The sequence below is a fragment of the Heptranchias perlo genome, chromosome 10 (assembly GCF_035084215.1).
Source record: "Heptranchias perlo isolate sHepPer1 chromosome 10, sHepPer1.hap1, whole genome shotgun sequence".
Taxonomy (NCBI): Eukaryota; Metazoa; Chordata; class Chondrichthyes; order Hexanchiformes; family Hexanchidae; genus Heptranchias; species Heptranchias perlo.
The window spans coordinates 57854597-57872930 of NC_090334.1; the positions used below are offsets into that span (position 1 = coordinate 57854597).

The 18334-nt window shown below is 41.3% G+C and overlaps 1 protein-coding gene across 4 annotated transcripts; it reads right to left on the minus strand.

The window, feature by feature from the left end:
* Positions 1 to 3540: 3540 nt before the first annotated feature.
* im:7136021 (F-box/LRR-repeat protein 15) lies at positions 3541 to 17153 on the minus strand. 4 transcript variants are annotated; one of them, XM_067991850.1, is made up of 5 exons: positions 17060 to 17153; positions 14375 to 14557; positions 12416 to 12637; positions 7238 to 7457; positions 3541 to 5207 (listed from the first exon to the last, which is right to left on the minus strand). In XM_067991850.1, exons 2-5 carry the CDS (start codon positions 14394 to 14396, stop codon positions 4997 to 4999), a joined length of 675 nt encoding a protein of 224 aa, XP_067847951.1. In that variant the 5' UTR covers positions 14397 to 14557; positions 17060 to 17153; the 3' UTR covers positions 3541 to 4996. The 4 variants fall into 4 exon arrangements, with proteins under 4 accessions (XP_067847951.1, XP_067847949.1, XP_067847950.1 ...); XM_067991848.1 differs by having other exon boundaries at positions 14375 to 15130; XM_067991849.1 differs by having other exon boundaries at positions 7238 to 7415; positions 14375 to 15405.
* Positions 17154 to 18334: the final 1181 nt, after the last annotated feature.

Here is an 18334-nt window from a genome sequence, read left to right on the forward strand (position 1 = left end):
GACATAGACTAAGTGAGTGGGCAAAACTATGGTAGATAGAATCAAATGTGAGGAAGTGTGAGGCCATCCACTTCGGATCTGAGAAAGACAAATCAGATTTTTTTCTTAATGGTGAGAGACTAGGAGCTGTGGAGGAGTAAAGGGATTTAGGTGTCCATGTACACAAATCACTAAAAGCTAGTGCACAGATACAAAAGTAATCAAAAAGGTTAATGGAATGTTGGCCTTTATCTCAAGGGATTTGGAATTCAAAATTGAGGAAGTGATGCTTCAGTTGTACAGAACTTTGGTCAGACCCCATCTGGAGTACTGCTTTCAATTTTGAGCACTGAACCGCAGGAAAGATATATTGGCCTTGGAGGGGGTACAGCGCAGATTCACCAGAATAATACCAGGGTTTACAGGGTTAAATTGAGGACAGATTGCATAAATTTGGCTTGTATTTCCTTGAGTTTAGAAGTTTGAAGGGTGATCTGATTGAGGTATTTAAAATGATAAAGGGATTTGGTGGGTAGATGGGTGGGTGGGGGGTGGGGGGTGGGGGGCAGGAGAATCCAAAACAAGAGGGTATAATTTTAAAATTAGAGCTAGATCATTGAGGAGTGAAATCAAGAAGCACTTTTTCACACAAAGGGTAGTGGAAATCTGGAACTTGCTCTCCCAAAAGACTGTAGCTGCTGGGTCAACTGAAATTTTCAAGACTGAGATTGTCAGATTTTTGTTAGGTAAGTGTATCAACGGAACCAAAATGGGTAGATGGAGTTAAGATACAGATCAACCACGATCTAACTGAATGGCAGGAAGGCTCGAGGGGCTGAATGGCCTACTGCTATTCCTATGTTTGTTCCGATGCTACATTCATACTGACAGAACACTTAGTATGGACTCCTAAAAATACATTTTTGAATTAGATCTATAATTAAGGTAAAGTCAACAAAGCCAATTAAAGGGTAACCTCTAATAAGGAACTACATTTAGGACTCAAAAAAAGATTATTTAGGAAGATGTTGAATCTACAATGGTATATCCAATTTTAAACAGTCACGATAGCTACATTTATATGAAAGTGTTGTTTTAGACAATGCACTTCATTCCTTTCATGTATTATTCTAACCTGTTCACTTTCCTCCTTATTAACCTAACATAGCAAAAACAATAGAATACTAGTCGATCTCCCATGGCATTGCACAAGTGTAGTCAAAACCAATTTGAATTTTTCAGGTCAAGCAGACTAGGGATACTGAAACCAATGTAGGGGAGGGGAGGGAGAGATGGAAGTAGTAAATAGGATAGGGAAGAGGGAGAAAGCAAGTAAGAGCTGGGGGAGCGCAAGGAAGGGAGAGGAATGAGGAGAAGGGAGAGGATGGTGAGTGGTTGGGGAACGAAAGAGAGAAGGGAGTGGGGAAAGTGATAAGGAAAGGGACCGAGGAAGGAGGAAAGGGTGAAAGATAAAGGAGGAGATGTTGTTCATTGGACGAGTCCCTGCTTGGGAAATCCTCGCAATGTGTGGCATGAGGCAAGTGCCAAAGACCATATAATTCAGCCAGCAGGGGAATTTAGATCAGCGAGGCAACTGAGGCATGGAACCAGCCATTGGGAGAGCCCGCAGGTGGGTTAGAATATGAAATGTAGCCAGCAGAGAATGAATAGTAATTTGAGCCAGTTTGGGGGAGGGGGGGTGGGGAATGTATGGGGAGAGGGGTTGAGTGCACCACGACTCGTTCCTCATTGGAGGAAATCCATGATTCCTACACAGGTCGGGGGAGGATCGTCTTTCTCAGAGGTGGAGGTGAGAGTATCAGGTGGAGGCTTTTCTTTGCTGCTCATTTCATAGGTTGGCAATTTCACTTCTTCAGGGTTTCAGCGTCTAACATAATTGCTTACTTGCACTTTCTGTCTTCCAGGCATCATCTGCCACAAGTTTTTGATGGCACTTCTTCCTTCTCCCAATCTTACTCACGAGAGGGGCGGGGGTCAGGAAGGGGGCTAAACACTCACTCAGCTTGGGGGATGGGGAAACAAGAGTAAAAACTTGCTCAGTGGGGGATTTTTGCAGTTCTGAGACCACTCACCATTTATAGTATATTATAGAAAAGTTAGAGGAAGTGATGATCAAACTATATAATGCTCTGGTCAGGCTGTACTTTAAATACTTTATCCAGTTCTGGTCATCAAGAAAAAAAGAGATATCCAAGTGCTGCAGTTAGTGCAGTGAAGACTTATAAGGCTCATTTCCAGTGTCAAAGGCCTGAGTCACAAGGAAACACTGGAGACACCTGGGGGTGGATTTTAACTATCGGGCTGCCGACCGGCAGAACGTGCCAGCCGACTGGGCGTCTGATAGTGCTATCCATTTTGAGGGCCAGGCCTCATCAGCAGCAGGTTGGCAGGCTGCAACATGAAGATCGAGCGTCACAGGCTGCTGCAATATTAGATGGCCCAACCAGTCTCCGTGCTGGAAGAAAGTACATATGTCCATGGGAGAGGAATGGGTCCAATATTGGGAGAGTGGCGAACCCAGAGTGGCAGTGGCCCAAAGGAGCAATCCTGCTCCTACTGGCCCCAGATAAATAACTACAAACTTACCTGTGGGCTCCTTTGAGGGTGGATCATCAGCTGATATTGGACGGAGTCTGCACAGTACACAAACCACCCAGTACGGTCCTAAAATGGCAATCGGAGTCCTATATACGTCGTAAGACTGTGACTTGTATTTTAAATGGGCCGACTGCCTGACTCAGGCGGGTGCTACAGCCGCCCAGCGGTAGACCTGGGGAATATTGCGGTGACCACAGCAATGGCGCGAAGTGGACGCTAAGTCCACTGTTTTCAAGGCGCGACCACCCTGTTTCTACCAGGCGGGAGGCCTCAAATCCTACCCCTTGGGCTTTTCATCCTGGTGATCTTATAAAGGTACATAAGATTGTTAAGGGTATAGAAAAAGTTAACTCAGAATATTACTTTAAATTAAACTGCTTTAAACAGAACTAGGGGGATACAGGTTCAAAGTAGTAAAAGGTAATTTTAGGACACCAATACCAGGAAATTCTTCACACAGAGCGATCGTGTGGAATAAATTTCCAGGTAGAGTAGTAGAAGGAAAAACCCTGAAATCATCCAAGAAACAACTGGACGCTGGAATATAGGGGGAAAAGGGGGCATTAGGATCCCTCTGGATAGATGAATTAAAATGGGCCGAAAGGCCTTCCTCATCCAATCTGATCTCGTCAACAACAGTCTTCCTTCAATACCCAAGCTTTTATATCACATTAGCGGCAGCAGAGGCACCAACCAGCAGTGCCATGGTGTAGCAGCCCATGGGCATAATTCCCCTATACCTCAATTCTAATCTCAGCCAATGCCAATCACTGGCCCGTAGGGAAAGATGCAAAATTAGAGGGAGAATCACTTGCCAGTTGAGAGACACTAAGGAGTGTTGTGGCTGCCCTCTTGGGGATGAATGGTGTATTGTACGGAGAGACACAATTAGGGCAAAAGGGAGAAGTTTTTTTTAAATAGAAAGGAAGATTTACTCTTTAAAAAAAATCAATACAGCAATGATATACCACATGGAAGTCTGGTACATTACAGAAGGGTATGTTTGACAGTACCTTATAACTATTTTGAGGCAGTAGATACAAATTTATTCAGCTAAACTATGCTTAGCCCAGGATCAACAGAAAAGCAAGTGTGGTTTTCCATAGATCATGTACAAATTTATTCTTATTAGCTTAGAACTTATCTACTCAAATTCTAAAAGTAAAATAAGGGGAAAAGAAATGGATTGGCCCTTTCAATTATATATTACAGAGCCTCTCTTGCTCTATGAAATGCACTATTTCCTAGCAGATGACCAATGACCTAACAGGAAGCTCAAAAGATTAGTCCAAGGTTACTGATTGTCCCTTCTTACCTGTGGCCTGACCTCTGCACAATGCCTTTACAGACATCGAATGGCTGAGATCAAGAACCCAAAAGCTGATGAGTTAAAACCTTGTGGGTTGGAACTAAGCCTGTAAGATGCACTCTTAAAACTATCCTACCACATTAAAAAGGTTCATCTGTCACACTGATACTAAATGAAATGACTTGTGGCACTCAAACTGGCCATTAAAACAGCCTGCAGAAATCAAAAGTTAAGGTAAAGTTTAAGCCACTCCATCAGTCATCAATACTGCTTCAACTGTTGCTGAGGCCTCTATCCATTAACTCAGTGTGTGGCAATGAACATTAGCATCATATAGCAGGTAACAGGTAAGTCTGCTCTCTATTAAAAGCATTGTGTAATAAAATTCCCATTGTCTGTCTTATTGCCTCCTCGTGCTTTTTAATAGAAAACATGTTTCCAGGTTTCTTGTCGATAGGCAGAAGAATGCCATTTTTCTGCAGATTTTTTTTTTAAATGGCCCTGTATATTTTGCTAATATTCTCCAAAAGTTTTATCAATCCTATTTATGTCAAGTAAAGATTCCCTACAAAACAAGAAAAAAAATCATTTTGAAAACCTGACAACTTGTTTTTATATTCAATATTCCTAAAATGTGTTTGGGGCTTTGAAGTCACATTGGTGCATTTGTATCTTGAGCAAGAGTTCCCCCTGCTGGTCATGTATACCCAATTTAGAATGAGAAATAAAAAATACAATGGTAACAGATTTAATATTGTGAAAGGACATTACATTATACACGATTATGACTTGTGACAATTGGCATTTTTCTACTCAAAAAATATATAAATACATTTGATACTTAAAAATCCCAGATATAACTATATTCTATTCTAAAGCAAACACATCTTAATTGCAAATACTGTATACCTTATTTTTCTCCACTGTAAGATAATGCAGACCTCAAATTTAAAGAGTCCACCGTTTTTATGGGCTTTCGCCCCTCAGCAGTTTAAAGATAAAACTGTCAATCCAGTCCAATCTTGATCATGTGCACTACATTTCTTGAGTTCTCAGCCAAGCTCATGCACGAAAATGTTTTCTCGTTCGTCAACTCAAGGACTGAGAATAAAATATGCAATCACATCTGTTGCAATTTCTCTTGTTCTTCTGAGCCACGTGCACTCTGTTGTCAGTTAAAGTCCGAAACTGCTTCATTATTACGTCTGTTAGATGTGGATTGTCTGAAATTACGATTTCCTTTAGAAATGCCAGCTTCACTAAGCCAAATAAAAGGTCCGGTTTCAACAACCTACACCCACTAGAAAAAGGCAAAAAATCATGCAGTTTAGTAAGAATTTTCGGAAACTATAGCAAACTGAAGAATTTTCTTATTTGAAAGCTTTTGATAGTATTTTATCCTTCATTTATAAAGTTAAGCAACTGCTTAGTAAAGAACTTCCAAAATAAATTGGTAATCCAGGAAAGCCCCATTCTATTCAAATGTAATATTTCCAAGTTTGCTAACGACACAAAACTAGGTGGGATCGTGAGTTGTGAGGAGGATGCAAAGAGGCTTCAAGGCGATTTAGACAAGTTGAGTGAGTGGGAAAATACACAGCAGATTCAGTATAATGTGGATAAATGTGAAGTTATCCACTTCAGAAGGAAAAACAGAAAGGCAGAGTTAAATGGTGATAGATTGGGAAATGTTGATGCACAAAAGGGACCTGGGTGTCCTTATACACCAGTCACTGAAAGCAAACATGCAGATGCAGCAAGCAGTTAGGAAGGCAAATGGTATGTTGGCCTTCATTGCAAGAGAATTTGAGTACAGGAGCAAGGATGTTTACTGCAGCTATACAGGGCCTTGGTGAGACCACACTTGGAGTATTGTGTGCAGTTTTGGTCTCCTTAACTAAGAAAGGATATATTTGCCATAGAGGGAATGCAGCGAAGGTTCACCAGACTGATTCCTGGGATGGCAGGACTGTCGTACGAGGAGAGATTGGGTCGACTCAGCCTGTATTCACTCAGGTTTAGAAGAATGAGAGGGGATCTCATTGAAACATATAAAATTCTGTCAAGGCTAGACAGATTGGATGCAGGGAGGATGTTTCCCCTGCTGTGGGATCCAGAACAAGGGGTCAAAGTCTCAAGATACGGGGTAGGACATTTAGGACTGAGATGAGGAGAAATTTCTTCACTCAGAGGGTGGTGAACCTGTGGAATTCTCTACCATAGAAGGCTGTGGAGGCCAAGTCACTGAATATATTTAAGAAGGAGCTGGATAGATTTCTAGACACAAAAGGCATCAAGGGGTATGGGGAGAGAGCAGGAATATGGTATTGAGATAAGGGATCAGCCATGATCATATTGAATGGCGGAGAAGGCTCAAAGGGCCGAATGGCCTACACCTGCTCCTGTTTTCTATGTTTCTATATTCCACTACTAGAATTGATTCCTAATCGTTTACATACGAACATACGAGAATGGCAGGCAAGAAAGGACCAACTGGTCCATCAAGTTTGCCCCACACTTGTGATGCCTGGCGCATTACAGCTAGACCCGGTGCACCCAGAATCAACCTTCAAGCAGGCCTGTAAATGGGCCTGCATTCCCACCAAAACAAGCAGGAGGATGTTTAAAAATGCAAATCGGGGTCCTATGCCTGTTTTAGGATCCTGATTGTGACTTTCAAGGGGAAATGGGAAATATGCCAGTCCCACTTCTTCCAGGCACTGAAAGGCCTAACCAGCAATCCTTAAAAAGGAACTGCTGGAGGCCTCTCCAAAAACGCTACGGGGTTTTTTGGTTTTGTTTTTTTTAAATTTTGAATATTTTTGTGGGGCCAAAGGTGCTCCTCAAGGCCCACAAAAATCTTTCGGGCCACTGCTGGCCTGTTGTTTCCCCACGCCCCCCACCCCCAAAAGATTATTTTAACTTATTTACTTTCACATAAAATTGCTATCTTGAAAAGATTTAGAGGGAATCATTGAGATGTTTGGTTCTTCTAAATTAAACAGCCATAAACTTCTCTCAACCTTGTCTGGTGCAATAGAAGGTACTTTTCTAAGTTAATAAAACCGCCTTTATTTAAAAACAGCTGTCGAGCCACGGCTTCCCCAATGGCTTAGTGGTAAATGCATCATGCTGGTGAGGCACACAGCCATACAGACAATGCCAGGTTTGAACCCTAGTCTTTGGAGAGTTAGCTTTCTCAGCAAAGGTGGGCATCAAATTAGCCTCAGTGGGAAAAACACTCTGAATCATCCACTTGCACATACATAAAGTACATAACCACGTGACATTACATTTGGCGTTGATTAATACAGGTATAATGTAATTTACCTAAGGTCAAGGGTCTGCAGAAAAGGAAACTGTTTTGGAAGTCGCTTTAAGATTATTTCAGTAATACCACTGCACAGTACCAGGCCTAGATGTTTAAGAGTTTTTCCTGAAGAATCAGATAGAAGCTGCACATCAACATCAGAGAGTCTTGTATTTATCAAATCCAAGCTTGTGAGGTCTGAAGGTAAAATTTTCACATATTCAGCAAGAGGTCCAGTCCCTGGTAAGGTACATAATTTAATATAAAAATTACATATGGATGAATCCATTTGAAAAATTTTCCTTTGAAACTGCACTTATCTTACATATTTCTTGTAAAGTCAGTAGCCAAAGAAAAAGAGCATATAGTATGTTGAAATGTAGCACTTTTGTAATTTTTCAGTTTGACTACTTAAAAAAAAGGAAATACTGGACACACACAGCTAGGTCAAATCAGCACCTGAAAGAGAAAAGCAAGTTAACATTTCATCTTCAGAAATGGTGATGAAAGGTCGCACCCAAAATGTTAACCTTCTTTTGAGCTCGGGTCAGTTGGTAATACTCTTACTTTTGAGTCAGAAGGTTGTGAGTTCAAGCCAAACTCCAGGACTTTTGAACATAATTTAGGCTGGCACTTCAGTGCAGTGAGAGTGTTTTGGAAGTGGTGTCTTTTAAATGATACGTTAAACTGAGACCCTGTTTATCTGCTCAGGTGAATCTAAACAATTTTATGTCACTATTTAAAGAAAAGCTAGGAGTTGTCCTCATGTTCTGTCAACATTCATCCCTCAACCAACACCATTAGATATAAATAATCAAATTATCTGTCTCATTTGTTGTGCACAAATTGACTGCTGTGTTTGTCTATATAATGGTGCCTGCATTTCAAAAATAACCCATTGATTGTAAAGCACTTTGGAACCTCATGAAGATGTGATAAGGTGCTATATAACTGAAAATTCTTTCTCATTTCTCTTTCAAATGATTAATCACTTGTGGTTCATTTCAAGCATTTCCCATTTTTAATTAAGATTTTCAGCATTCAACTTTACAGAATGCTTACCATTCAAAATTGAACCCATAAACATATACAGTAGTTCCAAACATTTGAAAAAATACAACTTTCTCTGAACCAACGACCAACCCTACATATGTACACTAGAGGGGAACTGAAACACATGATGAAATAGTTACAACACAGCTCATCTCCTTCTTAAGTCTAAGTAATTCAGGCCTTAGGCCATAGGTTTTAATATTTCAAACTCTGGATATTCTGTCATTTACAAATTGTTTTTGAAAAACCTTCTCTTCCATTTTCAGGCCATTCACTACCACTTCCCCAACTATGATACCAGAACGGTTTGGGCTTCAATGTTGCCTAAATGTCACCTGCCTACAGGAGGCAAGATTCAAGCAGGACAAACCGAATTCTTCCAACTACATGGTGCAACACATTTCTGCTCTAATTCACAATAGAATGGAAGCCGAAGAATGTGGAAATTGTTCCCCGGAGCAAGTTCCCAATCTTACCATGAGGGAAGATACCAAGTGTGAATGAAGCAATTGTCCACAGGGCGATAGCAGGGAAAAAGAGAGAAAAAAATAAAATTAAAATTAAAATAGATGAGTCGCCTGGGTTGCTTTCTTGCACCACCTAGAGACTAGACTGACGGTAGGATTAGAAGATGTCTAGGAATTGATAGGCTTCTTTTTCACCTAAGAAATAGTTTATTGGTTTTGAGGGGACGAAGTTAAGGAAAAACCTCAGAGGGATAAAGCTGGATTGCCTACCTTCACTACACCCTCCTAATTCTTCGTATTTATCTTTCACATTCAGCAGGATTACTTCGAGGGGAATGGAATATTGAAGAAGGGATGTTTTGCTACAGTTGTACAAGGCATTGGTGAGACCACATCTAGAATACTGTGTGCAGTTTTGGTCTCCTTATTTAAAAAAAGGACATAATTGCTTTGGAGGCGGTTCAGAGAAGGTTCACTGATTCCTGGGATGAGGAGGTTATCTTATGATGGAAGGTTGGACAAGTTGGGCCTGTATACACTGGAGTTTAGAAGAATGAGAGGTGATCTTATTGAAACATAAGATCCTGAGGGGACTAGAAGGGGTAGATGCTGAGAGGATGTTTCCCCTTGTGGGAGAGTCTAGAACTAGGGGCCACAATTTTAAAATAAGGGGTCTTCCATTTAAGACGGAGTTGAGGAGAAATTTTCTCCCTCAGAGGGTCACGAGTCTGTGGAGCTCCCTTCCCCAGAGAGCGGTGGAGGTAGGATCATTGAATATTTTTAAGGCTGAGTTAGTTAGATTTCTGATTAACAAGGGAATCAAAGGTTATAGTAGGTAGATGGGAAAGTAGGGTTGAGGTCGCCATCAGATCAGCCATGATCTTATCAATGTACGGAGTCGTACAACACCGGGTTATAGTCCAACAGCTTTATTTGAAATCACAAGCTTTCGGAGCTTTGCTCCTTCGTCAGGTGAGTGAAGGGTTCCATAAAGGCACTGCATATATAGTCAGAGAACAATGCCTGATGATTACAGATAATCTTTCCAACGGCCCGTTATCACACCTCAGCAGGGAGATAATCACAGCAATCAAAGGAGTGGATGGTGTTCAGACAGGTTGGTCAGGGACCCGTTACATCCAAGAATACTGAATACACAAGGGGTCAGATAACAAAGACAGAGAGAGAGAGAGAGAGCCGAAAGGCAGAGAGAGAGAGAGAGAGAGAGAATGACCAGTTGTATTAAAAAGATAACTTTTTTTTTCGCTGGTGGGGTTACATGTAGCGTGACATGAACCCAAGATCCCGGTTGAGGCCGTCCTCATGGCTGCGGAACTTGGCTATCAATTTCTGCTCGACGATTTTGCGTCGTCGTGTGTCTCGAAGGCCGCCTTGGAGAACGCTTACCCGAAGATCGGAGGCTGAATGTCCTTGACTGCTGAAATGTTCCCCGACTGAGAGGGAACCCTCCTGTCTGGCGATTGTTGTGCGGTGTCCGTTCATCCGTTGTCGCAGTGTCTGCATGGTCTCGCCGATGTACCATGCTCTGGGGCATCCTTTCCTGCAACGTATGAAGTAGACAACATTGGCCGTGTCACAGGAGTATGAATCATGTACCTGGTGGGTGGTGTCCTCTCGTGTGATGGTGGTATCTGTGTCGATCTGGCATGTCTTGCAGAGGTTGCCGTGGCAGGGTTGTGTGGTGTCGTGGACGCTGTTCTCCTGAAAGCTGGGTAATTTGCTGCGAACGATGGTCTGTTGGAGGTTAGGTGGCTGTTTGAAGGCGAGTAGTGGAGGCGTGCGGATGGCCTTAGCGAGGTGTTCATCGTCATCGATGAAATGTTGAAGGCTGCGAAGAACATGGCGTAGTTTCTCCACTCCGGGGAAGTACTGCACGACGAAGGGTACTCTGTTGGTTGCGTTCCGTGTTAGTCTTCTGAGGTCTATGCAATTTTTCGCTGTGGCCCGTCGGAACTGTCGATCGACGAGTCGAGCGTCATATCCCATTCTTACAAGGGCGTCTTTCAGCGTCTGTAGGTGTCCATCGCGTTCCTCCTCGTCTGAGCAGATCCTGTGTATTCGCAGGGCCTGTCCATAGGGGATGGCCTCTGACGTGGTTAGGGTGGAAGCTGGAAAAGTGGAGCATCGTGAGGTTGTCTGTGGGCTTGCGGTAGAGTGAGGTGCTGAGGTGCCCGTCTTTGATGGAGATTCGTGTGTCCAAGAATGGACACACGAATCTCCATCAAACCCCACCAGCGAAAAAAAGTTATCTGTTTTTAATACAACTGGTCATTTTCTCTCTCTCTCTCTCTCTCTCTCTCTCTCTGCCTTTCAGGTCTCTCTCTCTCTCTCTCTGTCTTTGTTATCTGACCCCTTGTGTATTCAGTATTCTTGGATGTAACGTGTCCCTGACCAACCTGTCTGAACACCATCCACTCCTTTGATTGCTGTGATTATCTCTCTGCCGAGGTGTGATAACGGGCCGTTAGAAAGATTATCTGTAATCACCAGGCATTGTTCTCTGACTATTTATGGAACCCTTCACTCACCTGACGAAGAAGCAAAGCTCCGAAAGCGTGTGATTTCAAATAAAGCTGTTGGACTAAAACCTGGTGTTGTATGACTCCGTACATTTGTCCACACCAGTCCATCACCGGCATCTCCACATCATGATCTTATCAAATGGCCTACTCCTGCTCTTAATTCGTATGTTCATACGTAGAAATATTTTCTGTATAACTACTCCTGATGTGACATCACAAAGATCTATTTTATGGTAATCTTGGGTTGTCACTAAAACTTTCTGCCTGGGAAGGTTCTACACAAAAGCCTAGATTTTCTTTTGAGTATTATTTTAATGCCATCATTAATCTGTTTAAAACGAATGAACTATCCTTTGGCCCCCTTCTCTATCTCTAACTCCCTATTGCCCTACCAGCTTCCCTCCCTCCCCCCACCACCGGCCAAATTCTCTGTTCCTCTGACACTGCCCTCTTGTGTATTCCCCCTCCCATCACCTCACCATTGGTGGCTGTGCCTTCAGATGACTAGGTCCCATGCTCTAGAATTCCCTCCCTAAAACCCTCTGCCTCTCCACCTCCTCTTTGGCTCGGCATCAATTTCTTCCTTATGCCTTTGTGAAGTGCCTTGAGCCTTTTTTTCCCCAGCGTTTAAGGAGCTTTATAAATGCAAGTTATTATGGATGTTAAATGGTGTAAAAGTCACTGTTATAATAATGCCAATCAGAAATTCTAGGCTAAAATGTCTTCTAGGCTTCCTTCATCTAGCAGTCTAAAGGATAAGACTTGGTTAAAAAAATGACAGACACTGGCAAGTGTACAGTTGCGTCCCTTTGAAGCACTTCGAATTGTTCAGCAGTTCTGTAGAATACACCGACCCTTTAATTAGAATCATGATCAATGATTATAAAAAAAACCTCACAAAAATAGCAACACTGCAAGTGAATTTTAAAATGTAGCAGATGCACAGTGAAACAGCCAAAAATAGAATACAATCCAGGTACGTGTCTTATTGTAAACACATATTCACCAGGACATCGGTCATAAGGAAATATCAAAAGTAACTTTGAATATTAGGAGACACACTAGATTTTACCACATTCCTTACTTTAAATGGAATTGCTACATGAGGTAAGTATATTTGCAAAAGTCTACTTACAGGAAAGTTCCAATTCGGTAATACTTGGCAAGTTCTCCAACATGCTGTGCAAAAAATTGCTTTTCATTGAAACGCGGGGCCTGCTGAGGCTCACCGAAAGGCTACAGACATTCGACAGTTGCTTGAGTGCTTCATCTGACAGTGGACCATTGATGCTATTCAAAAGACTCAGCTTCTCTAACTGAAGATGTGAAATGCAAAGTGGCTCTAAAATGTCACATTCTGTAAGCACAAACATATTATTTTTGCTTCATATGCTATATAACTTTTTTTCCCCAATTAACACTGGAACTTCAGTTTTCAGAATTTCATTAAACTAGCATGGTTCTCCCATGGCTTTGTTCATGGTAAGTCAGAGGATATGTTGTTTTACTACGACAGGAGAATTATACCATACAATGTACAGTGTATTATTCTGCTGCTATGGTGCAGTTGTATTAATTTCAGCTATCCTTTTAAGACCACGAAGTCTGATTTATATAAATAGGCACATCCAGCTTAAAAAGCCATTGCTGGATATACTCTAGCTTTGTTACGATAAGCAAGAATGGAAGCACGATGGCATGATATTTATTGTACATCTTGTGTGGTTTCTTGAAGACAGATATATAAGGGATATGGGGTTAGATAGATCACAGTTGAGGACACCATTCAAATCGTATTAAAAGTCTTATATCTGCACACCCTGGTCTATTAATTTTCCACCCTCTAACCCTACATCACCAGAAGACCACACTTAGACTTGACTCCCTAGCAACATCACAGGTGATAGTCACAAGAACATTGCTTCTCTGATTTGATACATTAGCAAAACTCTCAGAATTTTACTATTGCTTTTCTAAAAAAAAACAATTTTAGACAGAAGATTCCTTTAAGTTAAATCTATTTTTTCCCTTTTATCTTTCTAATGGACTCTTTATGCTACACTCTCTTTTCTAGCTGCGCTGATGCCAAGCTTCTACCAGCTGAAACTGGCCGCTGGGAGATGACTGAGACGCGCGTTGCATGATTCTCTCCCAATTTTTTCCCCCACCTGTCAGGAGCACACAACATCCACCCAGCAGCTCACCACTGTCGCATGGATAGAATCAGGAACGCGATGTATGAGGGAGTAAAGCCACAAGCTCATTCCACCGCTTTGTGTTCCCGTATCACTCAGTATATTCTGGTTTTATTTGTGGACATGCAAAATTTCTAGTGATGTATCAGCATGCAACGCTCTCTCAAATCCTCAGTGATTGTCTCTGCATGCTTGTTATAAGCATTGTGAATTGCCCAGATTGACAGCACTGACCGTGTAACTGGCAGAAGGCTATTGTTGGGGATCTTCCCCCTGGTACTAGCCCACAAATTACCAGCTTTATTAAATTCAATTTCATAGCTTGTCATGGTAGTTATGACCTCTGGGTTACTAGTCCAGTACCATAACACTACCATTTCCAATATATTTGGATATTCACTATTTGGTACATATTATACTATGTAACATTATGACTCAGAAGATGATCATTGTTTTGCCTCTGAAGCATAATAATAAATTTCAACAGCAGCAATGTCTTTCCTTCCTCATCCAGTTTTATGTTTGACATTTGTTACACAGAGGAAAGAACTGCTCTGGTCACTATGTGTAGCAACATCATAAATGCATTCACAAATGTGTTTACAGTAGGTACCTTTTAATATAAATCAGGGTCAATGTGATTTCCTGAACTAATTTCGATCACCTAAAAGGGGTTGAAGAAGAATTTTCAAGATTTATTTTCCCTAATTGGCCTGGATTTTTAAATCTGGTTTTTCACCTCTCCCAGGAGATTACATGGCTCCGGGTGGGTATGGAGTGGTTGTATCGTGATGCATGAAACATCACAACTATATAGAACGTGGGTCTTTTCCTGTCCATCATTTTCATATGTTCGTACCATCACCAGAACAATTCTTTCCCCAGAGTCTTTTTCTTACCTGATAGTTTAGACTTCTTCATTTCTGGTGCAGTAAAACACAATGATAAATTCTCCCATGTGTCCACAGAACTCAGTGATAGCTCTCTCAGCTTTGGCAATCGAAACAAAATATACTGAAGTGATGCTAAAGAAGGCCTTTTCTGTCTGACGTGAAGCGTCAATGCTTGCAATTTTTTTAATTCTGAAAGATGGCACAGAGAACTGTTATGGCCAAATACCAAAGTGCATAAAACCAAATGAGTCAGTTGTTTGAAGTTAGCCACTTCTCTTAGCAGCTCTTGGTCTAGCATTTGTAAACTATTTCTCAGCTGTAGTTTCTGTAAGTTTGCAAGTGGTCTCAAAGCACATAGACTTTCTAGGTTCATTTTTACATCAATAGTGACAGCTGTCAGATCAGGAAGTAAATTCACCATCTTCTGCCATTGCTTCCGTGTTGCTTCCTTAATCACCACAGATCTTATCCTCCTCTTTCTAAGTGTTCTCCAAAAATCGGAGTTACAGCTTTGTAAACATTTCAGGACAATTGTACTGTTCAGCCATAAGGTAGGATGGTCAATTAACTGTTGTGAGTATTTGCAGGTTGCACGAACATTGGCCTTTTCCTCAGATGTTAGATATCTAAATACTTCCAGCAATATATCCTGAGGGAGGTTTAACCAATTGTGACCTACTTTTGCCATATTGGTTGTAAAATCCTAACCTCCCTGAATGCATCCAATTCTTTGTTTCTGTACCAGCATTTAAATACTAGCACCTACAGGGAAACAGGAAAATACTTCAATGCATTACTAAGAGTTAGTTTTCTTTGTACATTTATATTTAGATTCAGACACATTTTCTTTCACAGTAAATTCCATTAAACAAAATATATTTGCTGTTCTCAAATATATTTTGTTTGTACAAATATACCACTTAATTTTGTCTTGGAGCAGCTTGAAGGTGTACAAGAGTGGCAACAGTTGAGTACTTGTTCAATATTCCCCTCCTTCCTAGTGAAGAGGCACTTGCTTCTTTCTCAGTATCACCCCACTGAAATAAGAGAGATCAACAAATCAGCAGAATTGGAAATCAAATCCACATCACTTCATTACATCTTGGACCATCATCATAATCTATTTTTCTCTTTTTTTACCCCCATTTCCTTCAATTTTTAACCAGCTAACTGCACCATCTAATCCAAGATTGTGAGTCAGAGGTTATGAGTTCAAACCCCACTCCAAGAATTAAACACATAATTTGGCTGACACTTCAGTGCATACCAAGAGATTGCTGCACTGTTTTAGATGAGGTCTTAAACAAAGTCTGCCTATTCAGGTAGATGTAAAAGATCCCATAGCACTATTTAAAGAATAGTAGGCGAGTTCTCCCGGTCTCTGGCCAACAATTATCTCTCAACCAACACCACTCAAACAGATGATCTGGTTATTTATCTCATTGCTGTTTATGGGACCTTGATGTGCACAAATTGGCTACTACATTTGCAATCATTACAACAAAAGTGAAGCACTTTGGGACGTCTTGAGGTTGTGAAAGATGCTATATAAATGCAAGTTACTTTTTTGTGTTAAGACCTGTGGATACAAAACCACATCTCATTATTCAATGGCACCATATTACACACTTGTAATTTTAATTCTAACTACAGTGTCCACAAATTTCCACATTAAGACACAAAATTCAACTTCCAGTGCCACTTTGTATGTGTATTTTTTTAAATTATAAATCCTGTGATTTCAGGCACCATTTGCAACAATTTTGCAAATTACAAACTTTAAAAAGTACCTCATGAAGTTACAGTAAAGATGCTTATTTAAAAAGACAAAACTCTAATCTAATTTTAATTTATCACAAAAGTTGGTTTTTATGTTAAAAATTTAGCAAGATATTCTTAAGTTACAATGGGCACTTTCAGAGGTACATTTTCACTTTAAATAAGATACCAACTTCCATCCCATCATACCACACAATCTATTTAGAATCATAGAATCTTACAGCATAGGAGGCCATTCCACCCATTGTGCCTGTGCCAGCTCTTTGAAAGAGCTATCCAATTAGTCCCACTCCCCTACTGTGGGACCATAGCCCTTCATTTTTTTTCTTTTACAGCTGTATGTCCAATTCCCTTTTGAATGTTACTATTGAATCTGCTTCCTCCTGCCTTTCAAGCAGTACATTTCAGTTCATAACAACTCACTGAGTAAAAAAAATTCTCATCTCCCCTCTGGTTCTTTTACTAATTATCTTAAATTAATGGCATCTGGTTGCTGACCCTCCTACCAGTGAAAACAGATTCTCCTTGTTTACTCTATCAAAACCCCTCATAATTTTGACTACCTCTATTAAATCTCCACTTATCCTTCTCTGCTCTAAGGAGAACAATTGCTGCTTTGCTAGTTTCGCCACAGAACTGATGTACTTCATCCCTGGTATCATTCTGGTAAATCTCTTCCACACCCTCTCTAAGGCCTTGACATTCTTCTTAAAGTGTGGTGCCCAGAATTGGACATAATACTCCAACTGAGGCCTAACCAGTGATTTATAAAGGTTTAGCATAACTTCCTTGCTTTTGTACTCTATGCCTCTATTTATAAAGCTATACATCCCGTATGCTTTTTCTAAAAGATCAAAACCAGCATAAGCTTTTTATAACACAAAAATAGTTTGTTTAAAAAAAACCACGCACCACCAGGTGTTTAAGTCGGTTTTCTACTGTATAAGCTGTTATACCAGTACGGAAACCCTCTTACGATTTTAGCTGCTCTCCATCAAGCTCACCCACGTGACTACACATTATCTGTCCCCAGCGTGACGTGACGTTCAATCCGTCGGGAGATCGCGTCATCGAAACCAGCGCCAATCAGAAACTCAGACCTTGGGTTCGAAAATTGGTAACGGTCTTTTTCGGTTTGAAATGGTTGTTGTGGGCGCGATGACTGTGTTGGTGAGTAGCGGCTGTTAGACTGTTTATTAACCCGGACTCGGTGCTTGAGAGGGTCCCGGGCAATAAAGGCCAGCGAGTGAGACGTGTAGGAAATTACATTACATTGATAAACGGATAGGTAATGGCAGAACCGCGGAGTGACGGTCGCAGCTTGGAAATGGAGGCGGGAGCCGCTCGCGCGGGTCTGGCCCCGAGCCTGATCTGCTCCGGCCAGAATCAGTGGCGATCGAGCAGAGCGCCTGATTACTGGTACCGCTTTAACCGGATAGTCGCCTTAGTGCAGCAAAAACTGGAAAACAGCAGGAAAAAGTGTCAAAGTTCCGTTTGCATTGAGGCATGGTTGATCAGAGCTGTTTGTCTAACCGTGAACCAGTTGCGAGTTGGGGCATTAGCTTGGTACGGTTATCTGCAGCTGAGGGAAGAATCCCGGTTCCTAATAACAGGCCTACCTACTTCAGGTACTGTTTGAAGCGCCAGCGTAGCTTACTGTCAGCAGCCACAATGCCTTGGACTGCTACAGAATTGACTCATTCAGGTACCTTAATTACTGAGTCTGCCCTAGAGAGTTGACTGGTCCCATTTTTGGATTATTGCGCTAGATGTTTTCTTGGGTATAGTGTCACCAGTCACACCTGTAAGCAAGTTTTGCATCTTCTATGGTGCGGCGTACACCTTTTGTTGACCAATATCTCAGTGAACCATAGCAAACCCCAGGGATTGTCATATAGAACGTAACTGCTTTGATTACTGGAATGCACCAAGTGCTTCAGAATTCTTCTCCCTTTGAATGATGAACTGGATAAACACGTCAAATTGAGACAAGCTTTGAATCAATAAGAATTTATCTACTGTATGTAAATAAAACTAAACATTATGCAGTTTAACATGAGATATATTCCTACGTGCCTTTATAAAACAACAAATATGCAACTCACTTCCTCTTTAAACATGGACCTTAAAACCACAGCTTTGAAGACCTGCCATAGCCATGTCCAGCATACCTGCCTGGCTAAGATG

What these genes read in the sequence shown, in the direction of transcription:
- im:7136021 (XM_067991848.1), bottom strand. Translation starts at nt 15,056, where the DNA reads ATGGCAAAAGTAGGTCACAATTGGTTAAACCTCCCTCAGGATATATTG. An exon ending in TACCGAATTGGAACTTTCCT is followed by an intron (nt 7,458 to 12,415) that starts GTAAGTAGACTT and finishes GTACCTTACCAG; the next exon opens with GGACTGGACCTCTTGCTGAA. An exon ending in CTGCAGACCCTTGACCTTAG is followed by an intron (nt 5,208 to 7,237) that starts GTAAATTACATT and finishes GCCTTTTTCTAG; the next exon opens with TGGGTGTAGGTTGTTGAAAC.